Below are 22248 nucleotides of genomic sequence, written 5' to 3'. Positions count from 1 at the left end.
TGCTAGGTTAGTGATCAAGGATCAAAACTAAGGAATGGTGGACTTGGCGAATCCTTACACGAATTTGAATCCCTTTGAATTCCTTGCAAGACGTGCCAGGTAGCGCACTGAGGTCACTCATCTAGGGGCTCATACTAAACCATGAAGTGATTCTAATGACCAAGTAGCATATATGATTGAAAGCAGTCAATCTAAATAGGTCACGAGACATGTACACTTGAAAATGCTCTGCGTGGATTCAGAACAGCTGCGATAGCTCTACTAAGCATAGGTTATGCCGGTCATGAATTATGCATTAACCGCCTGGTACAACCCGCTAAGAGACAAATTATACCAAGTTGTATCGCTTATCAATCAGATATCAATGCTTTCTATCTACAATTACACCTCGACAACTAAACCTACAGCAGCAGCAACTCGCCCGTAGCAGCACCACCCGCATACTGCGGCTGGTAGCCCTGTTGCTGGTTCTGCGTGACCACAAACTGCGTCTGAGGGGCGCCGCCGCCGCCTGCTCCACCGTCTCCACGTCCGCCCAGATCCATCACCGCCATTTGCTGAGAGCCAATACCATTGAAGTAGCTGTCCGCTGCATTGATGGCATCAGCACCAGCTGCGCCTCCAGTCGCGTTAGGGTTGACGGGGAACGTTGGGGGAGGAGGGGCATTGACGGGACTAATAGGGTTACCCGTCGTGGTGATTGTGGCGAGGCCGCTGTTGCTGGTTGATGCGGAGGCCATGTTGGCAGTGGGAGGGTTGTATTCCAACATGCTGGCGGTGCCGTCCTCTACCCGAGGCCGTTGCAAGGCTGGACTGTGTTGAAGTCTGCGGGGCCGTGCGGCACGGAATACTTGGTGGATGGGCTTGAGGTAGACAGTAGCCAGGGTGCCGACATTCAGGCAGAGTTCTTCCAGAGTGCGCGGGTCGAGTTTCTCGCTTTCGGCCGTGATGGGTGGTTTCTGACCCATCACGACCTGCTTCGCAGTAGCTGGGTCGGTGGACAACAGACGCCAGTACATGTATCCTCGGTCACGGAGGTCTGGGTCATCCGTCTCTTCCGTACACCACTTGAGTACCTGCGGAACGAGCTGTTGACCCTTGGTAGGCCGCTGGATGAACAGCTTGACGGTGGCCGTAAGCAGGGCCAGCTGCACTTCGATCGTTTCGTCGTGGAATGTAGCCAAGTAGTCCTGGAGGAGCCCATCCGAGTTCTCAATACGATCTGCATACTGGCCGATGATCCAGATGACGGCTGCCTTTGCCTCCGGCTCGTCAAGGTCGTCAATGTTGCGGATCACGTGGCTGATGATGCTCTCGTATTGATTGGGATATTTGCGGAAGATATTGCGAATTACGACCGTCGCCTCTTGGACGATGTAGGGAATCTTGGCGCCAACCAGCTCCAAGAGTGTATCAATGCACTGCTTTGCAGCGGACTCGATCTTGATCGCCAGCTTTCCAATGGCGCGCACTGCCTTGCGAACGAAATGCACATCGATCTCCGTGGCATATCTGCAGTAGACTGATTAGTATCTAACTAAGGATAAGGTGGTGACTGTGGGCACATACTCTCGAAGCTCTGCCAAAACGATCGAGATATTCTCCTTCGTCGTCAACATGAACATCAACTCCAGCTTCGTCACCTTGACGTAGATTGGGTCATTGTAATTGCAGAAAAACACCCTAATATCATTGCGCAGGACTTCTGGTCTTTTCTGCAAAATCAGGATGGCATTTCGCAGTGCCAGATACTGGACCTCTGGGGGTTTGGAGAGCAATGTAACGAGGGGTGGCGATAGTTTGCGACATAATGAAGTGATGTGCTTTTCGTCGGCGATATAATTCATAAGATAAAGAATGACTCGACAAGCAGTGAGAACGACCGCAGAATTTTGATGAGAGAGACGTGGGGCAACTCGCTCTGCCAGCAGAAGCGCCTCGGCGGTATCTTGTGGCACGTAGGACATCAAGGCCTCAAGGATATAACTCTGACCCCATCTGTCCAGTCAGTTAGTATGCGTTTGCAAGTCATGCGGGTTGAGAGAATCATACTCGGAACAGTCAGGCAAGATCGAAACCAATTTTGAAGCACTGACGTAGTCGATGGTGAGTGAGATCGACTCACTGCGACCCCAGATATCGCACAAAGACGCCAAAACGCTTGAGACGACGGTCGGGTTCTCATCCTTCAACATCCGGTTGAGCCGGTCAATCAAATCAGAGTTCTCGACCGTCTTCTTGTCATGTTCATACAGCTTCGCGACGCAAAAGGCGGCTGTTTTGCGAACATATGGATCGTTATCTTGCATCAGGCGCTTCAGCGGTTGGAACGTTGCCTCCACAAACTCGCGCACATGGACGTATGAGATGGTTCGTAGGGCTAGGGCGCGCACGAGTGGGTTGGTGTCTTCCATGTCCTATCGGCACGGGTTAGATATCCATCATTTGTAGGTGCTTTCCATTTTGAATTTACAAGTCCCATACATCAACCAGAATTGGCAGCGCCTTCATCGCAACTTCGGGTTTCATCCTCGAGTAGTTGACCAAGAACAAGAAGCACCTAGCATACGAATTAGCGAGTGTGATTCCCATGCCTCGCTGGTGCCCCGCAGGTCAGCAGGCGCTTCGCTTCATCCATCCCAACATACATCTTCTTTATCTCCAAGCTCGGTAGGTTCATGCACTCGATAACGTCCGGAAATAGCGCAACCATATCGTTATTGCTCATGGTCATATTGGCGACAATCTTCTTCAAGGCGATCTTTTTGGCGGAATAGTTCTTATCTTTCTTGCCGCCGCTATTAAGTTCTTGTCGCAACTCGGCAACCTTGCCCTGTGGAGTTCGCGCAAAGCGTAAGCCAAGAGGCGGAGTATATGGGGTGAAAGCGACAAGCATGGTTGAAACAAGCGCTAGGGTATAACAGTGTAGAAAAGCAAGAGGGGGAATACCAGGGACACAAAGAAAGGAACTTGGGCAGGCTTATCTCGGCGCCCTGTCATATTTAAGACGAGCAGCGCATGGGACAAGATGCGGGGAAGGGGGTATAGCCACACTGGGCAAGTCGGACGGTCAAGCCGACTAGAAATTATAAGAGGTTATCACGTACCCTAGCGAAAAGCTTCGCATCGCCTCCGGAACTCATGGCTGCTGTGTAGTCGAATCACACGAGCTTATTAAGGACTCCTTCACTTCGGGGATTTGGGGCGAACTTGGCAGCGACCCAATGAATAACAGACGACAGACGAGCGATAGAATTGTCTCGAGGCAGTCGGGTTCAGTCAAGGCCAAGCTTTCAATCGGTACCAAAATCGATGGTATTCGTACGTCTCGGAGATCGCGGCTCTGGAGGGACGTGGTCTGGAGGTCGAAAAAACGGCGAGTGTGTTCACTGCACCACGACTGTGGCCCGGTCGAGGGAATTGAAGACAGTGAGGATCATTGACCGGACATAATCGAGACCCATAGGCAAATTGAGGGGGCGTGGGATGAAGAAGAAAAAGCGAGTGAGATAGGGACGCGGAGGGAAAGGAGAATCGAGGCGCAAGGCGGAGTGGCAGTGGACAAGCTGCGGAGGACACCTCCTGGCAGGATCCGTCCTCTCTCCCACTTTGTGATCTCCTCCCCACCCCCACCCATCACACGTTTTCTCCCGGCCAGGTGGAATCGGATTCTCTTTGGCACCTTTTAAATATGTCGTCTGCTCTACCGCCGCCGCCTCCACCGCAATGGGTGGTCGCGATGAACTCCCCATTGCCGCGTCCCACCAAAGCCGCCTCCAGCATCCCGGATCCACCAGGTTTCTCCAGCGGCCGGGGAGGTAAACAGGTGAGCTTTCTAGTTCTTTTACGCCACTCTGATCAAGAAGCGTAGTGCTAACCTCTACCAGCGCCAGCAACAGCAGCAGCAACCAACCGCGAAGAAACCCGAAGAGACCGACGCCCTGAAGATGAAGAAGGCCTGGGAGATCGCCATCGCTCCGTCCAAGCAACTCCCCATGAACGGAATCATGATGTACATGTCCGGCAACAGCCTCCAGATTTTCAGCATTATGATGGTGTTCATGCTGTTCAAGGGCCCCATCCAGGGCTTGATAAACACCAATGCGGCGTTCGCTAAATACGAGACGCCCTCGACGCGCGGTCGTCTGGTGGTTGTGAAGCTGGTCTATGTGTTGATGCAGTTCCTACTGCTGGCATTGGGTATCTGGAAAGTCAATGCGATGGGATTGTTGCCGTATGTTTTGATACTGGGGTCTATTCTATTGGTGCTGGGTACTGACATTTCGAGCAGGACTACGAGATCGGATTGGCTTGCTTGGGAATTAGAGAGGCTGCCTTTGGAGCGGGCTTACTTTGCGTTCAGGTGATATAGGGTAATGAAGTGATAGTCGCATAAGTACAGGGGCATCCTTTGAGATTGGCAATTCTTTGGTTGTATTATGATTGATATCCGAACCCTTGTAATAGCAAGAAAGACAAAAAGCACTCTGGTATATCTGATGCTTTAATAAGGGTATCTGTATATTTTATGCATAATTTCGTCATAACGGCATTGCAAATGATGAAAAGGACACCGAGTGTTGTTCTATCCCAAGGATCACTGTCGACAAACTTCACTTCTCACACGTAAGGCTCGTCTCTGTCTCAACTTTCTTGGCGTCTTCTTTTTGGCGACGCTCTTCGCGCCATTTCGGCCCCTTGTAGATGACTAGCACGAGCAACGGAGATGTCGCTAACATAACTAGCGACACGAAAGTGAAGCACCATCCACGGCCCATGGCTGCAAGCATGGGGTCAATCAAAGCGGTCGCACCAGCCCCGAGCAAGCATCGCACAATATTGTTGGCCGCTGTGGCTTTGGCAGCCTGTGTCGGATAGAAGTCTACCAGAATCGTACTCATAGTGTTGAAAGCTCCTGTCAGCGCAAACCCCATCAGAAACAAGATCGTGGTTGGGGCAGCCAAAGGAACTCCAAAGTTCAAACACCACCCGAAAGCCAGGATAGAGAGACTTCCAACTGTAAGCATCGGAAAGGCAATCTGGAGGCGAGCTTTCTCGATTGGGAAATTTCTCAGGTCCGTGTGGCGATTCTTGACGAGAGGAAATCGTAGTTGCTTCGCTATGCGGCGGTAATTATAATCCAATAACTTTCCGTTCAGGATGGATGCAACAGAAGCCCCAAGTCCGAATGGAATGTAGCACAGTCCAATCTGGAGATCGTCCAGACCGTATAGCTCGTTGTAAATTGAGGGAATTGTGGCACTGACATCGTAGAAACCAGCGAAGAGGATAGCATTACAAAAGAGGAGGATGCTGATGTCCTTTTGAGCCACAATTGCCAGTGTCTGTAGAGGGTTGGGAAACCGTAGTTTCTGCCTAGATGAGCTGACGGGAACTTCGATGCCTTCCTCGCGAGCTTTCCGGGCTTTGAGATAACTTGTCAAGGACATGTTCCAGGCTTGAGGCGGCACTGAACCATCACCGACGACACCTCGTGCGGTCTCTGGGAAGAAAATCAAGAATGGGACTAGGAAAGCACCCGAGAAGATGACGAGGAACCAGAAAATCGCTCGCCAGCCGAGAAACTGCGAGAGTAGACCTCCAATGACCGGGCCAACCGACGGCCCTAAAAGAGAACCAGCGGTGACGAAGCCCATGTAGGATCCACGTTCGGACGCAGTGGCCACATCAGACACGACCCCTGAAGAAAGGGCAATTGTGGTACTGCTTCCTGCACTTTGTAGACATCGTAAGACGAAGAGGGCCGCGTAGTTGTTCTGCAGGGCCAGTCCAATGTTGGCGGCGATATAGATGGCGAAACACACGATATAGGCAGGCCTCCTTCCAGCTTTATCTGCAAAATCACCAATAAACATGGGCGACAGGCCTTGGAAAATCTATTTTACTCAAGTTAGTTCCAAAATGTACTCCCAAGCAGGGCACGAGACCAACCCACCATATAACTCGTAAGTGTCAGATTGATCAGCGAGTTCGAAACATAAAGATCCCGAGCCAGCGTATTCAAAGCTGGAAAATAGATCTGGGAAGAAACTGGCGAGAAGAAACCAGCCCACGACGCCATGAAAACAATGAATCGTCGCTGGCTAATCGTGAAGACCGAATAATCGACATCGGCGACATCTCCGCTATGATCCCCCGCATGGCTGCTGGTAGCTCTAGCCGTTTCGACATCCTCTGGTGCCACAGCAATCGCCGTTGACTGTGCTAGCGTGCCCATCTTGCTTTTGCTCAGCAATGGCCGTCTCGCAGTGAAGAGTGCCAGCCAGCGTACTGGCCAAAGATTTTACAACAGACATATTGGACGAGCGGAGTGAACATGACTCGATTTCAATGTGACTAACCCTTATCTGGAAGGTATCGAATCAAGGTCCTGCCAAATTTTGCTGTGATCCAGTCTTTTGTGGAGATGAACGGACCTGTGCCGAGATGCCGACAGGCTTACTCCGTAGTTACTCCGTTCTGTAGAGTCTTTCATTCCGCAAAAAGACGTCTTATCGGCGGTTAACTCCGACAGACAGCCGCGTCAAAATCATAACTGGTTGGGAGTCTCGGCGTGGCTTGCTATTCGCCGAGCCTATAAATAATCATCCATGTAGCTTGTGGTGCAATAGCAGGGTCAGCCCGTATCTATGTACAGGCAAACCATATCAATACAAAGTCCGTTCGTCAGCACACTTGTTGGCTCCCGCTTTGAGCGCCAGGATTTACCATAAGCTATATATTTTCACATCTTCTGTCATTAAAATACTTTTGTTTGAATTCATTCCACATAGATCCATGATCCCTCAGCCTCGAGCCTTGACAGCCTCCCGGCAAGCATGCAAGAATATTTGACGAAACTCCCACACATCGACATATGTATTATACAAAGGTGCAGGAGCCACCCGAATGACATCCGGTTTCCTTTCATCGATAACCACGCCGTGTTCCTCCAGGTAGTGCAACACATTGTCGAGCAGCCCAGGCTGGAGCCGCAGGCTGAGCTGGGCTCCTCGCTCTGCTGGATGAGATGGTGTAATTAGAGTGAAGGGCTTATCCTCTGGGGGAGCATCCAAGGGATACTTGAGCAACAAGTGCTCGAGATAGCCAGTAATATGGAGTGACTTTTCACGAATCGACTTCATCGTTGCACGGTTGAAGATTTCAAGAGAGGCGACGACCGCATTGATATCTAGGACGGAAGGGTTGGACAGCTGGAAGCCAGCAGCGCCGGGTTGTGGGACAAATGCTAACGGATGTTAGTGGTCGTTCTACCAGTCAATGATTCAATACGATTGTCTCACTGTTGTTCATTTGGAAGCGTGTTTGGAGATCACTGCCCCACCAACCTGAAAGCCGAGGCCGGAAATTCTCCTCGTTGTCTACCTGTCCGTGACGTTCATGGACAAACAGTGCAGCCATACCACCCGGTCCGCTGTTGAGATATTTGTAACTGCACCATGCTGCAAAGTCGACGTCCCAGTCATGTAGACGGAGATCGACGTTGCCAGCGGCATGGGCACAGTCCCAGCCGATCAAGATGCCCTTGGAGTGAGCATGGGCCGTGATTCGTTGAATGTCAAAGTATTGGCCTGTGTAGAATTGAATGGCGGATAAAAGAATCAGAGCAGTGCTGGACGCATTCTCATCGATCACCTTGATGATTTGGTCTGTGGTGAGGACTGGGCGATCGATATCCTCAGGCTCAATCAACACCATAGCCTGCTTTGGATCGAACTTGTGGTGGTGAACCTGAGACTCAATTGCATACTGGATTTTCGTTCGTCGTCAGTATATGAGAAGATCAGTCGACGTATGAGGAATCGTGTGGCCACATACATGGTCACTGGGAAAAGCTTTTCCTTCCAGGATAATCTTGTACTTCTCACTTGTTGGCTGATAGAAGCTGGCCATGAGGAAGTGGAGGTTGGCAGTGAGAGTCCCCATCACCGCGACTTCCTTTTGAGAAGCACCCACAATCGGTGCCATGAGCTTGGACGCAGCAGAGTCCACATCGACGAATGGAGGTAGCAATTCATCTTCGTGCGGCACGAAGTGACCTGTAACACCCTTGGTTGCCCAGGTTCGCAAGTATTGCTCAATGTACCGTTGAGTGCTGCGAGGCTGAACACCGAGGGAGTTGCCACAGAGGTAGATGCATGTAGCATCAGAAGCATCATCATGTTCTGTGGAGGAAGCAATGTAAGTATATTTGGTGCGGAGGAGGTCCAGAATTTTGTACGACAGAATACATACTCTGATCTTCCGCCAATGTCTTTCGCTTCAAATCCTGCTTGGAAGGAATGATAAATTCGTCTCGGAATTGACGCAGAGGATCTTGTGCATCCAGTGCCTCGGCGTACTCCCGCGAATAAGCTCTGATATCATCCTGGTAGTCTAGTGGGGGACCGGATTTGATATCGCGGAGATGCTGCCTGGAACCCATTTTGAGGAACTTAACCTCCCTTAGATGCTGTATAACTTGAAGAAGTCTGGTCAATATTTCGGAGCCAGTGGAACCAGAGACCCTCACGACTCACAAGTCAAAAGAATTCACTTCTCTTCCCCGCCAACTCCGATCCATTACCCTTTTCAGTATTCTGCCTCTATCTTCCGCCTGAGCTGACCAATCGTACCGCTGCCGAACTGACTAACCCGCGGCCATCGGATGGAACGATGCGATAATTGATAATCCAAGTTTCTGTTCGCCATCTCTCAAGCTCGGCGACTCTTCCACATACACAGTGATGTCGCGGCCACTTTTCACATCTACAGCTGCACGGCGGTTATCCCAACAGCAGGGCCGACTCTTCTCAACGTCCCGACCGGCTTTGCGCCTCTCCGCATCCTCCTCCGCCGGCCAACTCGCTACCCGCCGACTTATAGCTGCTTCGGCAGGTGCACCTGTTTATAGGCCATTCGTACGAGGATGTCTATCTCGGTCATCACCTGTCCGCCAATCCGTCGCCTCCTTTTCCTCCTCGTCCGCTCGTCTCGCTACCAAGATCACGCAAAACCCGAGAACCGGAGATGATGGAGAGGCTCTTATGATTAATATCTCTCCTCGCGCTGTGGCGGTACGTGTATAATGGGGTTTCGTTTGGTTATTTGGCTTTTTGCGCGTCTGCAATTTTGATTGAGGATCTGCACTCTGGTGCGTGGAAAGTCTGCAAGTTGTCCGGGGACCTTGGGACCGAACGTCAACCTGCTGCCGGGATTGGATCTCGCATGGAATTGGACCGAGTCGATTGACACGCACGGTTTGACTCGGTTTCCCATGAATCCTGGTACATACGACCATAGGGTGTGGAGAACAGGGCTTCCCGTCCGCTCAGCCGTACTTAAGCCACACGCCGGCCAGTTAGTAGTATGGTGGGTGACCACATGCGAATCCTGGCTGTTGTATGTTTTCTTTTTGTTCTTTTTTTCCCAGACTGGGCGTTTTTGGTTTTTCTTCTCCCGTTCTCGATTTTTGATACTTCTTCCTATGAAGCTCGCGCTAATTGAAAACCGTAACAGCGTCTCCGCGCCATCACCGACCCATCCGCCTCACCCTCCGCTACCAAAGAAGAAAACCCTTATCATCACCTCCGCATCACTGTGACCAGCGGCGGCTGCCATGGCTTCCAATACCTGATGTCACTCGAATCAGCGAGCAAGATTGATGCGGAGGAGGATACCATTTTCGAAGGCGAGGCAGATCCCTCGGAAGCTGCAAACGCCGCCGGCACGGCAAAGGTCATTATGGATGAGCCCTCGCTAGAACTGCTCTCTGGCAGCACGGTCGATTACACCACCGAGTTGATCGGTAGCCAGTTCAAGATTGTGGATAACCCGCGGGCAACGAGTAACTGCGGCTGTGGCACGAGCTTTGACGTGATGGACTGATCTGGGCAGGGTTCTTTATAAACAGCCTTCCAAGGCTGCTCTTTCCCTCTTGTGTACAGATATGGCATTACCCGCATCAGGAAGATAGATTAATTTGCATTGTATACCCCTCTTCTCTCTAAGAGACTGTCTACCTGGCACAAGAGTCGGAATGCTTCTGAAGTACTATTGTAGCGTCACCCTCGCCAATGATTGATCTCATTCATTCGATGGTATCCTCGATTCCGTACAATCCAATAAACGGATAGTCATGCAGTCATTACGACAGAAACACTCATATCAAACAGACCTCCTAGCAATAACAGCAATCTCAAAAGGCGCCAGCCCAACCTCCTCCAAAATCTCTAATTCATCAAACAACGACCGCCTCAAACAATCCTCATACTCCACCCAATCCACCTTCGGCCCTAGCCAAACAATAACCTCCAAATTTCCACCACCATACGTATCAATATACCTGGAGACCAACTTTGGGTCCCGCGGGTAAACAAACATCCAAGCCGCCGCCTGCTGAGACCGTGAATGAAGATCCCAAGCACCAGCAGCGACGTGCATGTCCTCTTCGGCAATGTACCGATTCACAGTCGAGGCTACTTCGACTCCTTCCACTGAGACAGATGCATTGATGTGCGATAGGAGGCCTTCGAGGAGGCCGGATCCGCTACCGATTGAGAGGGTGAATGCGGGTCTCTTGGGGAGGATGTTTGTTAGGGTTGTGAGGAGGGTGGTGGATATGGAGAGACAACAGCCTGGGAATCGGGTGGGTGTTGAGGAGAGTCGGGATGAAAGTTTGGAGATATCCATGGTGGGATTCCGAGGTTGAAGTTTTAGTATATGCGAAGGGAGACAAAGGGATATCAAATTCAGGAACAAATACAGTTGTATCCGGATACGGATTTACAGAGAGCCCGGTACGTGAATGGAGCATTTGACTTGTCAATACTGGCAGATCTAGATTGGATCTTGGCCGTTTGAGCTGATCTACGTGTTTGAAATACTATACTTGGAGTTAAAAATCATTGATCTATGCATTTCATCAAATCTCTTTTTTTTCATCTACCTCAACACATACACTCACCGCGAGTGAATCAACCCCCCTGACAAAGAAGCAGAACCGCAGACCGGGGCAAATGAGAATCGTACGCCCTCCAAAGATATCGCGATAGGCCAACTTGATTTTAAAACCACATGGACGAGTCCTTTGAACCGAGGGACGAATAAACCAAGGAAGCAAAGGTAAAGAAAAAGGCGTATAAAACCAGCAACAGAAGAAAACAATGAGGTTAATATGGGGGGAAAGAACAAGGAGGGGGAGCGGTTTAAAGAATATGAAAGAAAAAATTCATCTCGAGTCATGTACCGTTCTTTCTTGCATGTAGAGTCAGTTCATTCCTCTACCTTTTCACCCTCTTCAGGGACCCGTGAACCAGGTCGTGGCCTGTTTGTAATCAAACCAAGATAGAGGAGGGTGGTTGTTTAGGGAGGCCCACCGCCTTAGTAGACGCGGGCAAGGTTGCGCAGGTACCAGTCCACCAAGCGGCGGCCGGCCTTGGTCTCGCTAACGTGAATGAGATCATCCTCAAGAGCGTAGTCGAGGTCGTTAGAGATGACGGCTTCACCCTCGAGCAGACCACCCTCGACCCAGCGGATCTGGCGACTGCGCTGCTTGTTGACCAGCAGCCACGAGCGGAGCTGCTCAGGCTCGACCTCGAGGAAGCCAGCCAGCTTCTTCAGGTCCATGGTGGTGTAGAGCTTCAGGTAGGAGCGGATGGTGGGGTTGAACAGGGTGTTCTTGACCTCATCCATGAAGATGGCGGTGTGGTGGTCGACGGGGTCCACGTTCAGGGCAGGGTTGTCGAAGTCAGGAGGAGTGGGGCTGATGAACTTGGGGCAGGCGGAGCGGAACAGCTCCTCGAAGACGGGCAGGGCCTCGGGGCCACCCTGCTGCATGCGGTGGAACTGCTCACCGTACTTCTCGCGCACGGCGGAGTGGATGGTGTCGTCCAGGCGAGTGGGGTGGAGAGCGACACAGATGGCGATCAGGGCGTACATCTGGTCGTTCTTCTTGGCGATAGCGTCGTAGCTGTTGCCACCCTTCTGGAAGTTCTTCGTCCGGGAGACGTAGACGAGGATGTGGCTGAACATGCGGATGGCATCGGCGTAACGACGCATCATCATGTAGGAGAAACCCACGTAGTAGTAGGTGGTGAAGTGGGCGGCCATCACACGGGCGAACATGGCCTTCTTGTTCATCTCGATGTCGTCGAGGGTCTTGATAGCGAGGCTAAAGTCACCGAGCAGGCAGTGCACACGCAGCAGGCCGATGATCGAGAAGTAGCCCAGCATCTTGTACAGGGGGCGGGAACCGTACTCGCCAGCGAAGGCAACGGGGTCGTCGCCGCGCTTGATGGCAGCGAGCTGCTCGTTGATCTGGGAGCGCTGGATGAGGGAGTAGAGCACGTTCAGCACGGAGTAGCAACCCCAGGTGTTGGGGTTCTCGCGGAGCAGCTGAGCCTCTTCCACGGAGCCGCCGGTACGAGCGACGCGGTTGCGATAGCGGCAGAACGACTCGAATTGGTAGATGAACTCATCAATAACATCCCAGGCCCAGTAGTACTAGAATGGAAAGCATCGAGTGTTAGTTTTATGTCCTTCAATATCCAGTAGCAGTAACCAGTCCCATGAATGCCAAGCATTGGATTTTCATTCATTGTCTTGTCCAACCACCCGCAATGAAATGACACAACGGAGCACCTACCGAGGGAACCTCGAGATCCACGGGACCCTCCGAGTTCAGAATGTAGTGGAAGAGACTGCAGTAGTTGTCGTAGCTGGCGAACTTGGTCTCGAGGGTCGCCTGGTATTCCAGCGGGGTAGCGGCGGCAGCCAGCTGTGCCTGAAGGTCCTGGGCCTGCGAGCCACCGAGGGATGTCGTCCGGTCCAGATCACTCAATCCGTCCTCGAAGTTGACCTGCTCACGGTAGTCGTTGACCAGAGCCTCCTCCTCGACATCGGACTCATCGTTCAGGCTGGGGCGCGCATTAACGCGGTCGTCGTAGGACATTGTGGGCGGAAAAGGAAAGTCGAGGGAGCAAAGGAGATGACGAGGTGATTCTTTTTTCTCGCGCCGAGGGAGGGCGGCAAGGGCGGAAGGAAGGGTGAGGGTGATGGTGGGTGTGGGGGTTCACGTCCGTCGGCAGCGTGTGCGATTTGCCAAAGAAGTCGAATTTTGAGGGTTTTCGCTTCGGTGTTGTGCTTATCTTATCTGCGCATAAAGTTGATGCTGACTCAGCTTTATGCTCAAACCTGAGGTGTGCCAGTGGATCGTCCGGGAATTGAACATGGAAGTCATTAGGATCCTAAGAAAAGAACAAGGTCTCAATTTAGATGTCGAATAGGTCGTCAGATATTCTCCGGTCGGAGCTTAAGCCGTTGTCCTCTCTGTATTGGATTCCAAGAATATTGGAACCCGGACACGACGGAGAATTGTCGTTCGTCTAGATTTCAGCTTCAGTACAATACCTGGGAGATCCCGAATGGGAAGAAGAGCTTAAACAAGACCCATGATTTCGCTGATTAGATGAAAATTATATACATAGTTGAGAACCAGCCGATCAAACTCCTGAACCTTGGGTAAAATTGCAGTATGAAGTACTCTCGGCGCAAGAGTGCCTTGATACCAGTCAAAAACAAACGGAGTATAGATGACCAATTGGAAAAGAGCATAGCGGCTGAAGGGCTTCTAGTCTAGAAGAGGATATTCGCGTATCCTTGATAGAGCAGGCATCGGCATAAAAATACGAGCACAAAACCAGCATCGGTTTTCGACAGACTCAAATCGAGCATGGAATCAATGATTGCATGTCAAAGGTTTGGATGTCGTCTCTGTGACGGTATGTATGACAGCCGGAAGACGGCGTTGAAGGAGAGGCAGTCCGGATAATGTTTCCATCTACACATGCGTACCTTCTTCAACTTCGGAGGGCACCCACCTCCTGTTTTAAACATGGGCAGGGTGATGCGGCTTTCCATCTTTTCGTTCTTTTCACTGGCTACCTTCAACCAACCCATCTCTTATCCTCGACCCTAGAGGACGCGATGGAAGAAGCTCTCGCGCTGATCCGAGAAGGTGAGACACTCGCTATTGCCCTCGGTAGGACATGACGTCTCCCTCGGCAAAAGAAGGATTATCGTCATTTGAATCGAAAATGGTGAGCTCTTCGCGCCGACTGAACTGCTCGAAACTTGAGAATTCAAGTACTGGCACCTTCGCCCCGGACAGGTTACCCCTCCAGCCTTAGACCTTGCCACACCCCTGGGAGAGGACAACTTCTCCTCGACCGACCGTTCGATGACGTTGAATTGGACAATTTGGACAGATTCCCGCCTGGATTTGGGGTGTCATCTCATCACTCTTGCCCTTTTCTCAGCTCCACGCCATCCAGAATCGCGAGGGCATCTATGGGCAGTTGTACGTCACCGCGTTGCGAAAGCAACTGAATCGCTTTAATGGCCTCTGCCGTGGGTTGGAACTTTTGACTGAGAGCAATTCCAAATCGACAGATCTCTGTGAAAGCATTCTTTGCATTTTCAGTGTCATCCAGTTGATGCACCAGGACACGGAGGGCCGTTTGAACCGCGTCAACGACCTGACTAGGAACGTGTTTCAACCCATACGATTGGCGATGGACCCGAAGACACTGTGCCATCGCTTCGGCCTGCTCACACCAAGTCTGTCTTAGTTGAATCGACATGGCTCCTTCTTGATCTTTCTCAATCAACACTTCGAGCATATTCATGCCTGCCTGGAGGCATTTGATACTTCGTGAAATTATCAATATGTGCAGCGCAAAACTCGCGCTGATAAAGTCTCTTACCGGAGAATGAGAATTTGAGGGACTGGGACTGTTCCAGTCTGGGAGGGGTCCGGCCAGCTTTCCAGCAACTCTTGCAGCAGTATATATGGTTTCTGGGCTTTGTTTGTCAACTCTTGAAAACTACTATCGTCGTCATGCAACAGTCCTTGCACATGGTTCAGAATTTCCGTTAGCTTGGCTAGGCCCTCTCTGACCCGAGGGAGCTGCGCGGGCTTTGTGGTATAATTTATCTGGTTTGACCGTGGGTATGGGGTCCAAGCGAAGTCGTTGTCACCACCCACGTTTAACCTGGAGGCAGGTGGATCCAAGTTGGCCACCTTGTGAAACTTCGTTGACAGCTGACTATGAACGATGTTAGTAGTCATTTCTCACTTTGGAGCTCGGATTTCACATACACATTCAAGCTGAAAACACCCCACGCCGTAATCGCACGGACTCGTTGCATCTCGGGTGTCGTCGCGGATGGATTCTCCACCTTTGGAACTGTGAAAAGGCCCATATCCTGAGCCATCTGAACGGCCCCTCGCAGAATCCACCAGGCTCGACTACTCTTTCCCTGTTGCGACAACCTGTGAACTCTTCAGTCTCTTCGCTGCGAATCAAGGGACACAGAAATCAAAAGACCAAAAACATCACATACACACAACACATCATCAGGAGAGCCTGAATATTTGTCAAAGTGGCAACCCCCTCCTGGGGCTTCAACAATCGTTCCGCTTCCTCAAAGAAACCCTGCCCCGAAGAAAATGCGTTTTCTGGATCCGCGAAAACGCCAGGGCTATCAGAATACGTCTGTTGAAAGATCAGAAACTCGAAAAAGATGGGAAACTGGCAGAATATGCTGGGGGCTCCATACGCTGGCTATTGATAAAAGGCTATTGACTAGGAGAGGGGAGCAAAATCCAGAGGAAAGATCGCCCTGCTTCATATGGTCCAAAAAGATTTCCTGATCGACAAATTGTGCGCATGGATGGTCCCATGTGAAGTACAGCGAAACTAGATGCGACACTAGTTCGTTGTCATCGGTAACTTTTGTCCATGGCTTTGCCGGTACCCTAAATAGGGGAATATCACAAAGACTTTCCAAGGTCACCCGAGCATATGGATGCAGGGCCGCTCGAGACATTTCCTGGTGTCCTTGTTCCGGCGAGTACGAGATTCGAGTTGATGTGGAAGGCTTGTTGTTCAATGACAATTCAAGGTGCTCCAAATCCTCTTCTATGGCATGGTGCCCCAGAGCTATTGAATTGGTATTAGCAAATTTGGCGGCATCGCTACCTACGGCCTGAGCGAGCTCTTGGATTGAACCATTATTTTTGATCAGGTCGACAATCTCCGAGACTTTTTCTTGCGGCGATAATCGGATTGTGGTCAGGAGCGTGTCCAACAGGCCTTTATAATCGGTGAGTTCTTGAATCGTTTTCTTGACGGCAATTTTGCGCCTCAGATCGCGGGTTGGGTCGAAATGGCAATCTCTTGCAGTGCCAGCGTTTTTACAGGCCTCGCACGGTGGTTTTCCATTCCCAGAGCACTATGGTTGAGAGATGATATCGTTAGCCCTTCAAGTTGCGTGTCGCCCGTCTTGAGCTTTGGGACATCGATCTGGACATGTTTAGGGAGAGACAGTTGTTAAGAATATACCTTTCTCTTGGCAGCTTTGCACGGTAAGCAAGCCGTTGAATTCTTCTTGGACCGACTGACGACCATCGATGGCTGTCCGGAGTATATGCGCGATGATGAAGGGCCAGGTGCTAGTGGAGGGAAGAGTTTGGAGGGGTCGGGTTGGCTCATATTCTGGGTCGAAAACTGACTGAGACGCTGCAATTCCGGTTGCAGAGAAATGAGATCCTGTCCAACTGGTTGAACATCTACCGCCATGGATTCGTTGTTGTGACGCGAGCTGCGGAGAGCGACCAAAATGAACTTCGCCGTTGACTCGATTTCGAGGTGGACTCGAGAAAAAGACAGAGGCACGCAGGTCACCGACTGTCACAACACTATCTCTATCATAGAGCAGAGGAACATGAATGCTCAGCTTGAACTCTCACGGTATCTTTGAGTCGGCGTTCGAAAGGGATCAAGAGGACGGGGTGATCGCGGTTGATCGCTACGTTATGTACTCGCTCGCCGGTAGGACACGAAAAGGGACGGACGTTGGAACGAAACCGGTTGAATCAATTGAGGCCTGCAGGTGACAACCCCCGAGAACGATTGAGGGGGGAGCCGCCAATATGGAGCCAACAGCAGGGCAAGGGGGGTTCAACACCTGTCACACAAACAGGGTGGCTCGCTGGTCCAAGACTGAACGCCACAGTGATTGGGGAAAAGCGGAATCATAGCCTGCCAATCTGGCACCGTCGAAGGCATGAGAACAAACAGGGAGGGAACAAGGTCCTTCAGGGCAGGGCTAGTATGGAATCCAGTCAGCGCTGGGTGGGGATGTGCATCGAGAACATGGGGGCGCCGCCCGCGAAAGCCTATGGGGAACGTGACTGTGTTATGGCCGAGACTCCCAAGTGGACCTAGAAAGACCTCGCTCGGTCTGACTATGCAAGACTGGAATACGAACGTAATCCATGCCTCTCGTTGGCTCGGCAAGAAAAACAAAAAGGCGACAGGCATTACGAAAAAAAAAAGGAAAAAAAAAAAAAGCGATACTAGGACTATACTTCCTACATCGACGAGTCCACACTTTGCAAAGCACCAATGCGAGAGGATACTCGGGAGAGTTTACTATTACAGTTACTCGCGTTCCATTTCCTCGGAACGAAGCGACCGATGATCATCAACTGCGTCCATCCAATCGCGGAGCTCCGCTCCACAGCTTGAAAAGTACGAGGCTGGCCGACACTCATACATAGTATGTGAACCTTCGGCCGAGCCTGCCCTTCGGAATCTGCTGTTTGCTTTGCGAATATTGAATAGACGAAATCCTGGATAGAATGATGTTGCAGAGTGTTTGTGATACTTTTTGTCTATACATCAGTGCCTACGCACATCCTTAGGAGGATACTGCACGCTGATGCATCCAGCCTTTCCACCAACACCGCGGGTGATTGCCGTGCCATTGCGTTGATGAAATGTCTGAGACGATTGGCGCTGCTGAATTGCAGGATCTGCAAGTGACTGACTCGCCTTTCGGTTCTTACGTTGGAGTCGATCCATTTACCGGGCCCGAGACTAGGATATCCACAGGATCCCAAACGAACGGGCTATCTACCACGTGGATTTGGAAGTATCTGCACGACATGACCACAGCGTGACAAATGTTGAACCTACCTGCTCGTGACCTGGGGTAAGCATCGACCGTTTAGGGCAAGTGGCAAGGGCTCCCAGTGTTTTGGATCATGGAACGGCCATACTCGCAAAGGCGCATTACGGGAGAGGGATATTCTTAACCAGCGCACTCCAGATCGACACGCAGCAGTGGCCTAAATTGGTTGCCGACTTGCCGCGCGACAGGGGATTATTTCCCATCCCAAAATCAAGCGGGATCAATTTGTTTCTGGAGTTTCTCATTGGTCGCCGAATTTTGCCTCCAATCGGGGAATGCAAACTTTGGCATTGAATCTACTACAGTACGCCACCGGTACGGTAAAAGCGCAAGGCAGAAGGAAGCATATCCTTCAATACCATTCGACGGCATAGCTGCGAATGCGTCGATGGAGGATGTCATGATGCCAGGCCCTCCTCACGGGGATTGGTATCTGGATGCTCAGATGGCATGATCTTCTTCCTATGACGTCGAATCATATTCATGGCTCCGCTTCACTTTATCACTTGCAATTAATCGCTCGGTCTTGATAACCGGAAATCTTTCCCCATGGTCCATGGATGATTGGCCTTTAACTTCAAAGCAGGACACCCCCGCAATCCTTTCGGCATTTTTCAGTCTCCAAGAGTCCGGTTTTTCTCGGTTCCACGGTCACGAAGCAATTTCTGCTGAAACAATTGGTCGGCACGAGCCGCTGGCAACATTAAGTTAGTTAAGTTAACTAGTTAACTAGTTAACCGGGGCAGCCTCCCAGGGCTGAATCAGCTACCATAGTTACTCCCCGCCCGGTCCATATCCTTTGATTATCTATAGAATCAGTTGGTCTGGCTTGGCGTCGGCTCTTTCGGACGGGGCTGTCCTTATGTAATGAAGTGGAGATAGTATCATTCCTCTGATTGCATCTTCAAAATTTACAGTACGACCTGGTATACTGATGACTACCACGACCGTGAACCACAAGGGGCGAGGAGGAGGGTCATGAGAAACTTCGGTCTGGGACGGAAAACCGGATTTCACCTTCCTACCCACCATGACCCTGGCCATTGCTGATCCTAATCTGCATCCCTCCGTCGCGACACTAACTACTGTACTACTGTTTGGTTTGGCGATATTATTGACTAGGAAGGACAAACTGACGGGGGGCTGATGTCACTCCTGCTCGCGGATTGGTCCGGAAAAGACAGCCGGACGTGTTTCACAAGTCTCTCATTGGCTGCCTGCCCCTTATTACTGTAGCTCCTTCCCACTTCTCTTCAATTACGTAAGGCCTGCACGTGATGGCACACCCAAAGAAGGGCTTCAAGACGGAAAGAGCGACCGGCTAAATGCATATTTTCGTGATATTTTTATGATATTTTCATGATCCATCATGAAAACGATTGTTGCCACCTGCGACCGAGAAAGGCCCTCTGTTCCCTCCTCGCCTGTCCCCTTTTCCTCTCGAGAGAGCTTTTTTGCCTTACTTTTGCCATCGCGGTCCAAGCACGGCAAATTCAATAGAAATGCAGCAAAGCGGTTTAGCAGGATACTCAATCTTAAAGACAGCAGATGGGCAGATTCCCAGCCCATCGCATTGGCCTCGATCTCCTTGCCAGTTCGCAGGGTGTCGAAGATCCGGCCGTTACTACTGGCGTTTCTTTGGAGCTTCAGTTGCCCTGGGATCTCGGATATTTTCTCCGGGTCCAATTTAGCGCTCTGAATTACCACCGCTCCAGGCTGGACCAGGGTTTGTTCAGAGCGTACTGGTGTGTATCCCGTAGTTACAGTAGTCGGTTTGGCCGCCTGTCGCCATCTATGCATAGTACTAAAGTTCCCAACAAAACTCCCTCGTTTTCATGATCCCTTCCCGTTGCCCATGCTTCATCATCCTTATCGGGTAGCCAGCGAGGGCTATTGACGAGATGGTTCGATCGATTCGATCTATAATTGAGCTATAGGTTTCTCTTTAATTTGTGGAAATAGGTCTAACCATTGCGCTGCTCTGTGATGGTCTAAAATAGTAGACTGTGCTGTGACCCCGAATCTAGACTGACTTGGCGTCAGCGCTAGCAACCTCAATATTTGCTTATGCAAGTACAATTGAGCAGTTGTCACTCATGCGACTAGATTTTGGTACGGGCCTTGATTCAAGTGGTTTTGATCGTTGAAAATTGATTCATTTGTCACATGTTCCTTGCTTGTGTCGACCTTCTCAACAGGTACAATCGTACAGTATCACATCAATATCAACATCGAGCCTCTCTCTAGTCTCTAGGTATCCCCTCACAACACATCAGTAACACTTTGTCTTCCGCACCAGCTCTAGAATCGCCCAGTCGCCTCCTTGCATCGCCGTTCCCAGGCCGCGAACTGCTCCGGCATCAGTGTGGGATAGTATGTAGGCGTATCGGACGGAAACGCCTTCTCCATCATACCCCAGCACAGATCGGTCGCGAACTCAGGATGCAAACTCAGAAAGAAACAGCCTTCCATTGGGGACATAAATATTGTCTCCCGCAAACTGGGCATATTGTTGAGCATCAGCTCGAGCACCATCTCCCTCAACACGCCGTAATGGCCCCGGCGGCTGTATAACTCGCGAATGATTTTGCTGATGATAAACTCAGCCTCGTACTCTTTCTTGGATATCAGCTCGTCTGTAAGTAGGCTTTGGAATGCTTTGCAGAATTCCGCTTCCGCTTTGACTTTCAATTCGTCGATCATGAAGTAATCGGCTTCGGCGTACATGCGGAGGTGGAAGTAGGCGTCGCTGTGGAAGAGTTGGTCATAGAGGGGGGTGCGCTTCTTGGATTTGGCACGCTTCTTGACTCTGGCTTCCCCCGTGAAGAAATGTCTTATGGTCCTGGCTGTGATTATTTTTCTTTTCTTCATGGCTCGTTTCCATAGGGGAACCTTGGATTTGCCATCGAAGTCCGAAAATTCGGAATCTGGACAGGACAGCGGCGTTAGTCACTCCTAGAAGTGAAGTCTTCGGCTGGTTTAGGACAAGATGTGAGTATTAATACGTACCATCGGAATCGATCGCTCCGGTATCTTTATTGTCTGTCATGGGTGTCAGTAGATGGCCTTGTCAACGGAGATGAGAATTCGCCTGAGCTTCATCAGAACTCGACATACCCGGATCCAACGTGTAGTTCCCCGTGTACAAGTATTGCAAAACCTTCTCGACCAATATGGCATCTTTATCTGTGAGCGTCAGACTTCCGCAGGATTCCTGGATCGCACTTCCTCGTCAGCGAAACTCCGTATATCGGTCCGACACCCGCAAAGATCCATACCCGGAACTTGCCATGAAATGCCGCTTTGAAATAGCGTGAATGATGACAGATGACAGACTTATTTGCGAAGAAGACGTAGTCCCCGCAAATTATTTTGACGTCGCGCTCTCGGGGGAAGCTGAAGGATCTAGAATTTCAAAATTCAGCACTGAGACCCTTTCTCGACGACAGCAGGCTATACAACCGGGGGGAACTCACTCATCGGCATGTTTCTGTATCATCTGCGCATTCATCGAGTTCACAATGGACGCATCTGATAGTCTCTGAGCCCAGTGTTTCCCCCATGGTGAAGTCACAGGCCGAGTCCACCACTGCCATGGAAGTGTTGGGAAACCGACAGAGTTGGGATTCGAGAAAGGCGAAGTTATTGCAGGGGAAGTCGTTAATGTGTAGTTCGGGGGAGTGAACGGGTTTCTGGGCACGAAGAAGGACATCTTTCGGCTGGTAAGGTGGTTCTCTGAAGAGAGGCGTAGGAATAACAACGAGAAAAGTGTGGTTGTGAAAGTTGGACGATGAGTGAGAGATGCTCTTTTGGGGAATATCAAAACATTTGACAGGAGCAGGAGATGGAGCGTTTGTGCCGACCTGGGCACTTGCCAGTTGGGAACTGCCACTGCCCAAACAACAATGAAGATGTCAAGGCTCAAAGCCGTTGTTTGTAATCATGGCTCTGCTGTGCTTATTTTATTTTATTTTTTGAAAAGAAGAAAAATTCACTCAATTCTTTACAACATAGCTATGAAGACAAGTCTTAATGCCATCCTTTAGTATGGTGATCTTCGATATACGGATGATCAAGTCTACGGGTTGCTGGTATGCGTGCTGTGAATCAGAGTGGGCAGTCTCTGGTATACTGGGACAAGAGATAGTCTATTTCATATTAACTTGGTGTAAATAGGGGGGTTGTTTCATTAAGGCGTCGGAAGTGGTT

The 22248-nt window shown here is 50.7% G+C and overlaps 9 protein-coding genes across 9 annotated transcripts; 2 read left to right on the top strand and 7 right to left on the bottom strand.

Annotated features, from left to right (window-relative positions):
• Positions 1-401: 401 nt before the first annotated feature.
• On the bottom strand, positions 402-2896 carry N7458_009613 (putative AP-2 adaptor complex subunit beta; the record flags this gene model as incomplete). The annotated part of the gene is made up of 5 exons (XM_056912995.1): positions 402-1512; positions 1570-1998; positions 2053-2417; positions 2485-2560; positions 2649-2896. The coding sequence occupies 5 exons, from the start codon at positions 2894-2896 to the stop codon at positions 402-404; spliced, it is 2229 nt and encodes a 742-aa protein (XP_056761844.1).
• A 795-nt stretch (positions 2897-3691) lies between these two features.
• Positions 3692-4367, top strand: N7458_009612 (ER membrane protein complex subunit 4; the record flags this gene model as incomplete). The annotated part of the gene is made up of 3 exons (XM_056912994.1): positions 3692-3826; positions 3888-4234; positions 4292-4367. The coding sequence occupies 3 exons, from the start codon at positions 3692-3694 to the stop codon at positions 4365-4367; spliced, it is 558 nt and encodes a 185-aa protein (XP_056761843.1).
• A 246-nt stretch (positions 4368-4613) lies between these two features.
• On the bottom strand, positions 4614-6238 carry N7458_009611 (MFS transporter; the record flags this gene model as incomplete). Its single annotated transcript, XM_056912993.1, has 2 exons — positions 4614-5897; positions 5957-6238. The coding sequence occupies 2 exons, from the start codon at positions 6236-6238 to the stop codon at positions 4614-4616; spliced, it is 1566 nt and encodes a 521-aa protein (XP_056761842.1).
• A 568-nt stretch (positions 6239-6806) lies between these two features.
• bna5-1 (kynureninase) lies at positions 6807-8446 on the bottom strand (the record flags this gene model as incomplete). Its single annotated transcript, XM_056912992.1, has 4 exons — positions 6807-7249; positions 7305-7770; positions 7840-8186; positions 8257-8446. The coding sequence occupies 4 exons, from the start codon at positions 8444-8446 to the stop codon at positions 6807-6809; spliced, it is 1446 nt and encodes a 481-aa protein (XP_056761841.1).
• Positions 8447-8747: 301 nt separating this feature from the next.
• On the top strand, positions 8748-9888 carry N7458_009609 (HesB/IscA family protein; the record flags this gene model as incomplete). Its single annotated transcript, XM_056912991.1, has 2 exons — positions 8748-9077; positions 9520-9888. The coding sequence occupies 2 exons, from the start codon at positions 8748-8750 to the stop codon at positions 9886-9888; spliced, it is 699 nt and encodes a 232-aa protein (XP_056761840.1).
• Positions 9889-10167: 279 nt separating this feature from the next.
• Positions 10168-10692, bottom strand: N7458_009608 (uncharacterized protein; the record flags this gene model as incomplete). The annotated part of the gene is made up of 1 exon (XM_056912990.1): positions 10168-10692. The coding sequence occupies one exon, from the start codon at positions 10690-10692 to the stop codon at positions 10168-10170; it is 525 nt and encodes a 174-aa protein (XP_056761839.1).
• Positions 10693-11382: 690 nt separating this feature from the next.
• Positions 11383-12952, bottom strand: N7458_009607 (putative eukaryotic translation initiation factor 3 subunit EifCl; the record flags this gene model as incomplete). Its single annotated transcript, XM_056912989.1, has 2 exons — positions 11383-12504; positions 12647-12952. 2 exons carry the CDS (start codon positions 12950-12952, stop codon positions 11383-11385), a joined length of 1428 nt encoding a protein of 475 aa, XP_056761838.1.
• A 1345-nt stretch (positions 12953-14297) lies between these two features.
• On the bottom strand, positions 14298-16556 carry N7458_009606 (putative C6 transcription factor; the record flags this gene model as incomplete). The annotated part of the gene is made up of 6 exons (XM_056912988.1): positions 14298-14709; positions 14766-15107; positions 15161-15334; positions 15406-15557; positions 15622-16296; positions 16407-16556. 6 exons carry the CDS (start codon positions 16554-16556, stop codon positions 14298-14300), a joined length of 1905 nt encoding a protein of 634 aa, XP_056761837.1.
• Positions 16557-20340: 3784 nt separating this feature from the next.
• On the bottom strand, positions 20341-21751 carry N7458_009605 (BTB/POZ domain-containing protein; the record flags this gene model as incomplete). The annotated part of the gene is made up of 5 exons (XM_056912987.1): positions 20341-20966; positions 21049-21081; positions 21157-21253; positions 21318-21444; positions 21516-21751. The coding sequence occupies 5 exons, from the start codon at positions 21749-21751 to the stop codon at positions 20341-20343; spliced, it is 1119 nt and encodes a 372-aa protein (XP_056761836.1).
• Between the last annotated feature and the right edge of the window lie 497 nt (positions 21752-22248).

Source organism: Penicillium daleae (genome assembly GCF_028827525.1).
Source record: "Penicillium daleae strain IBT 16125 chromosome Unknown utg000008l_segment0_segment0, whole genome shotgun sequence".
Classification (NCBI taxonomy): domain Eukaryota; kingdom Fungi; phylum Ascomycota; class Eurotiomycetes; order Eurotiales; family Aspergillaceae; genus Penicillium; species Penicillium daleae.
This window is presented reverse-complemented; position numbering and strand designations above follow the sequence as displayed.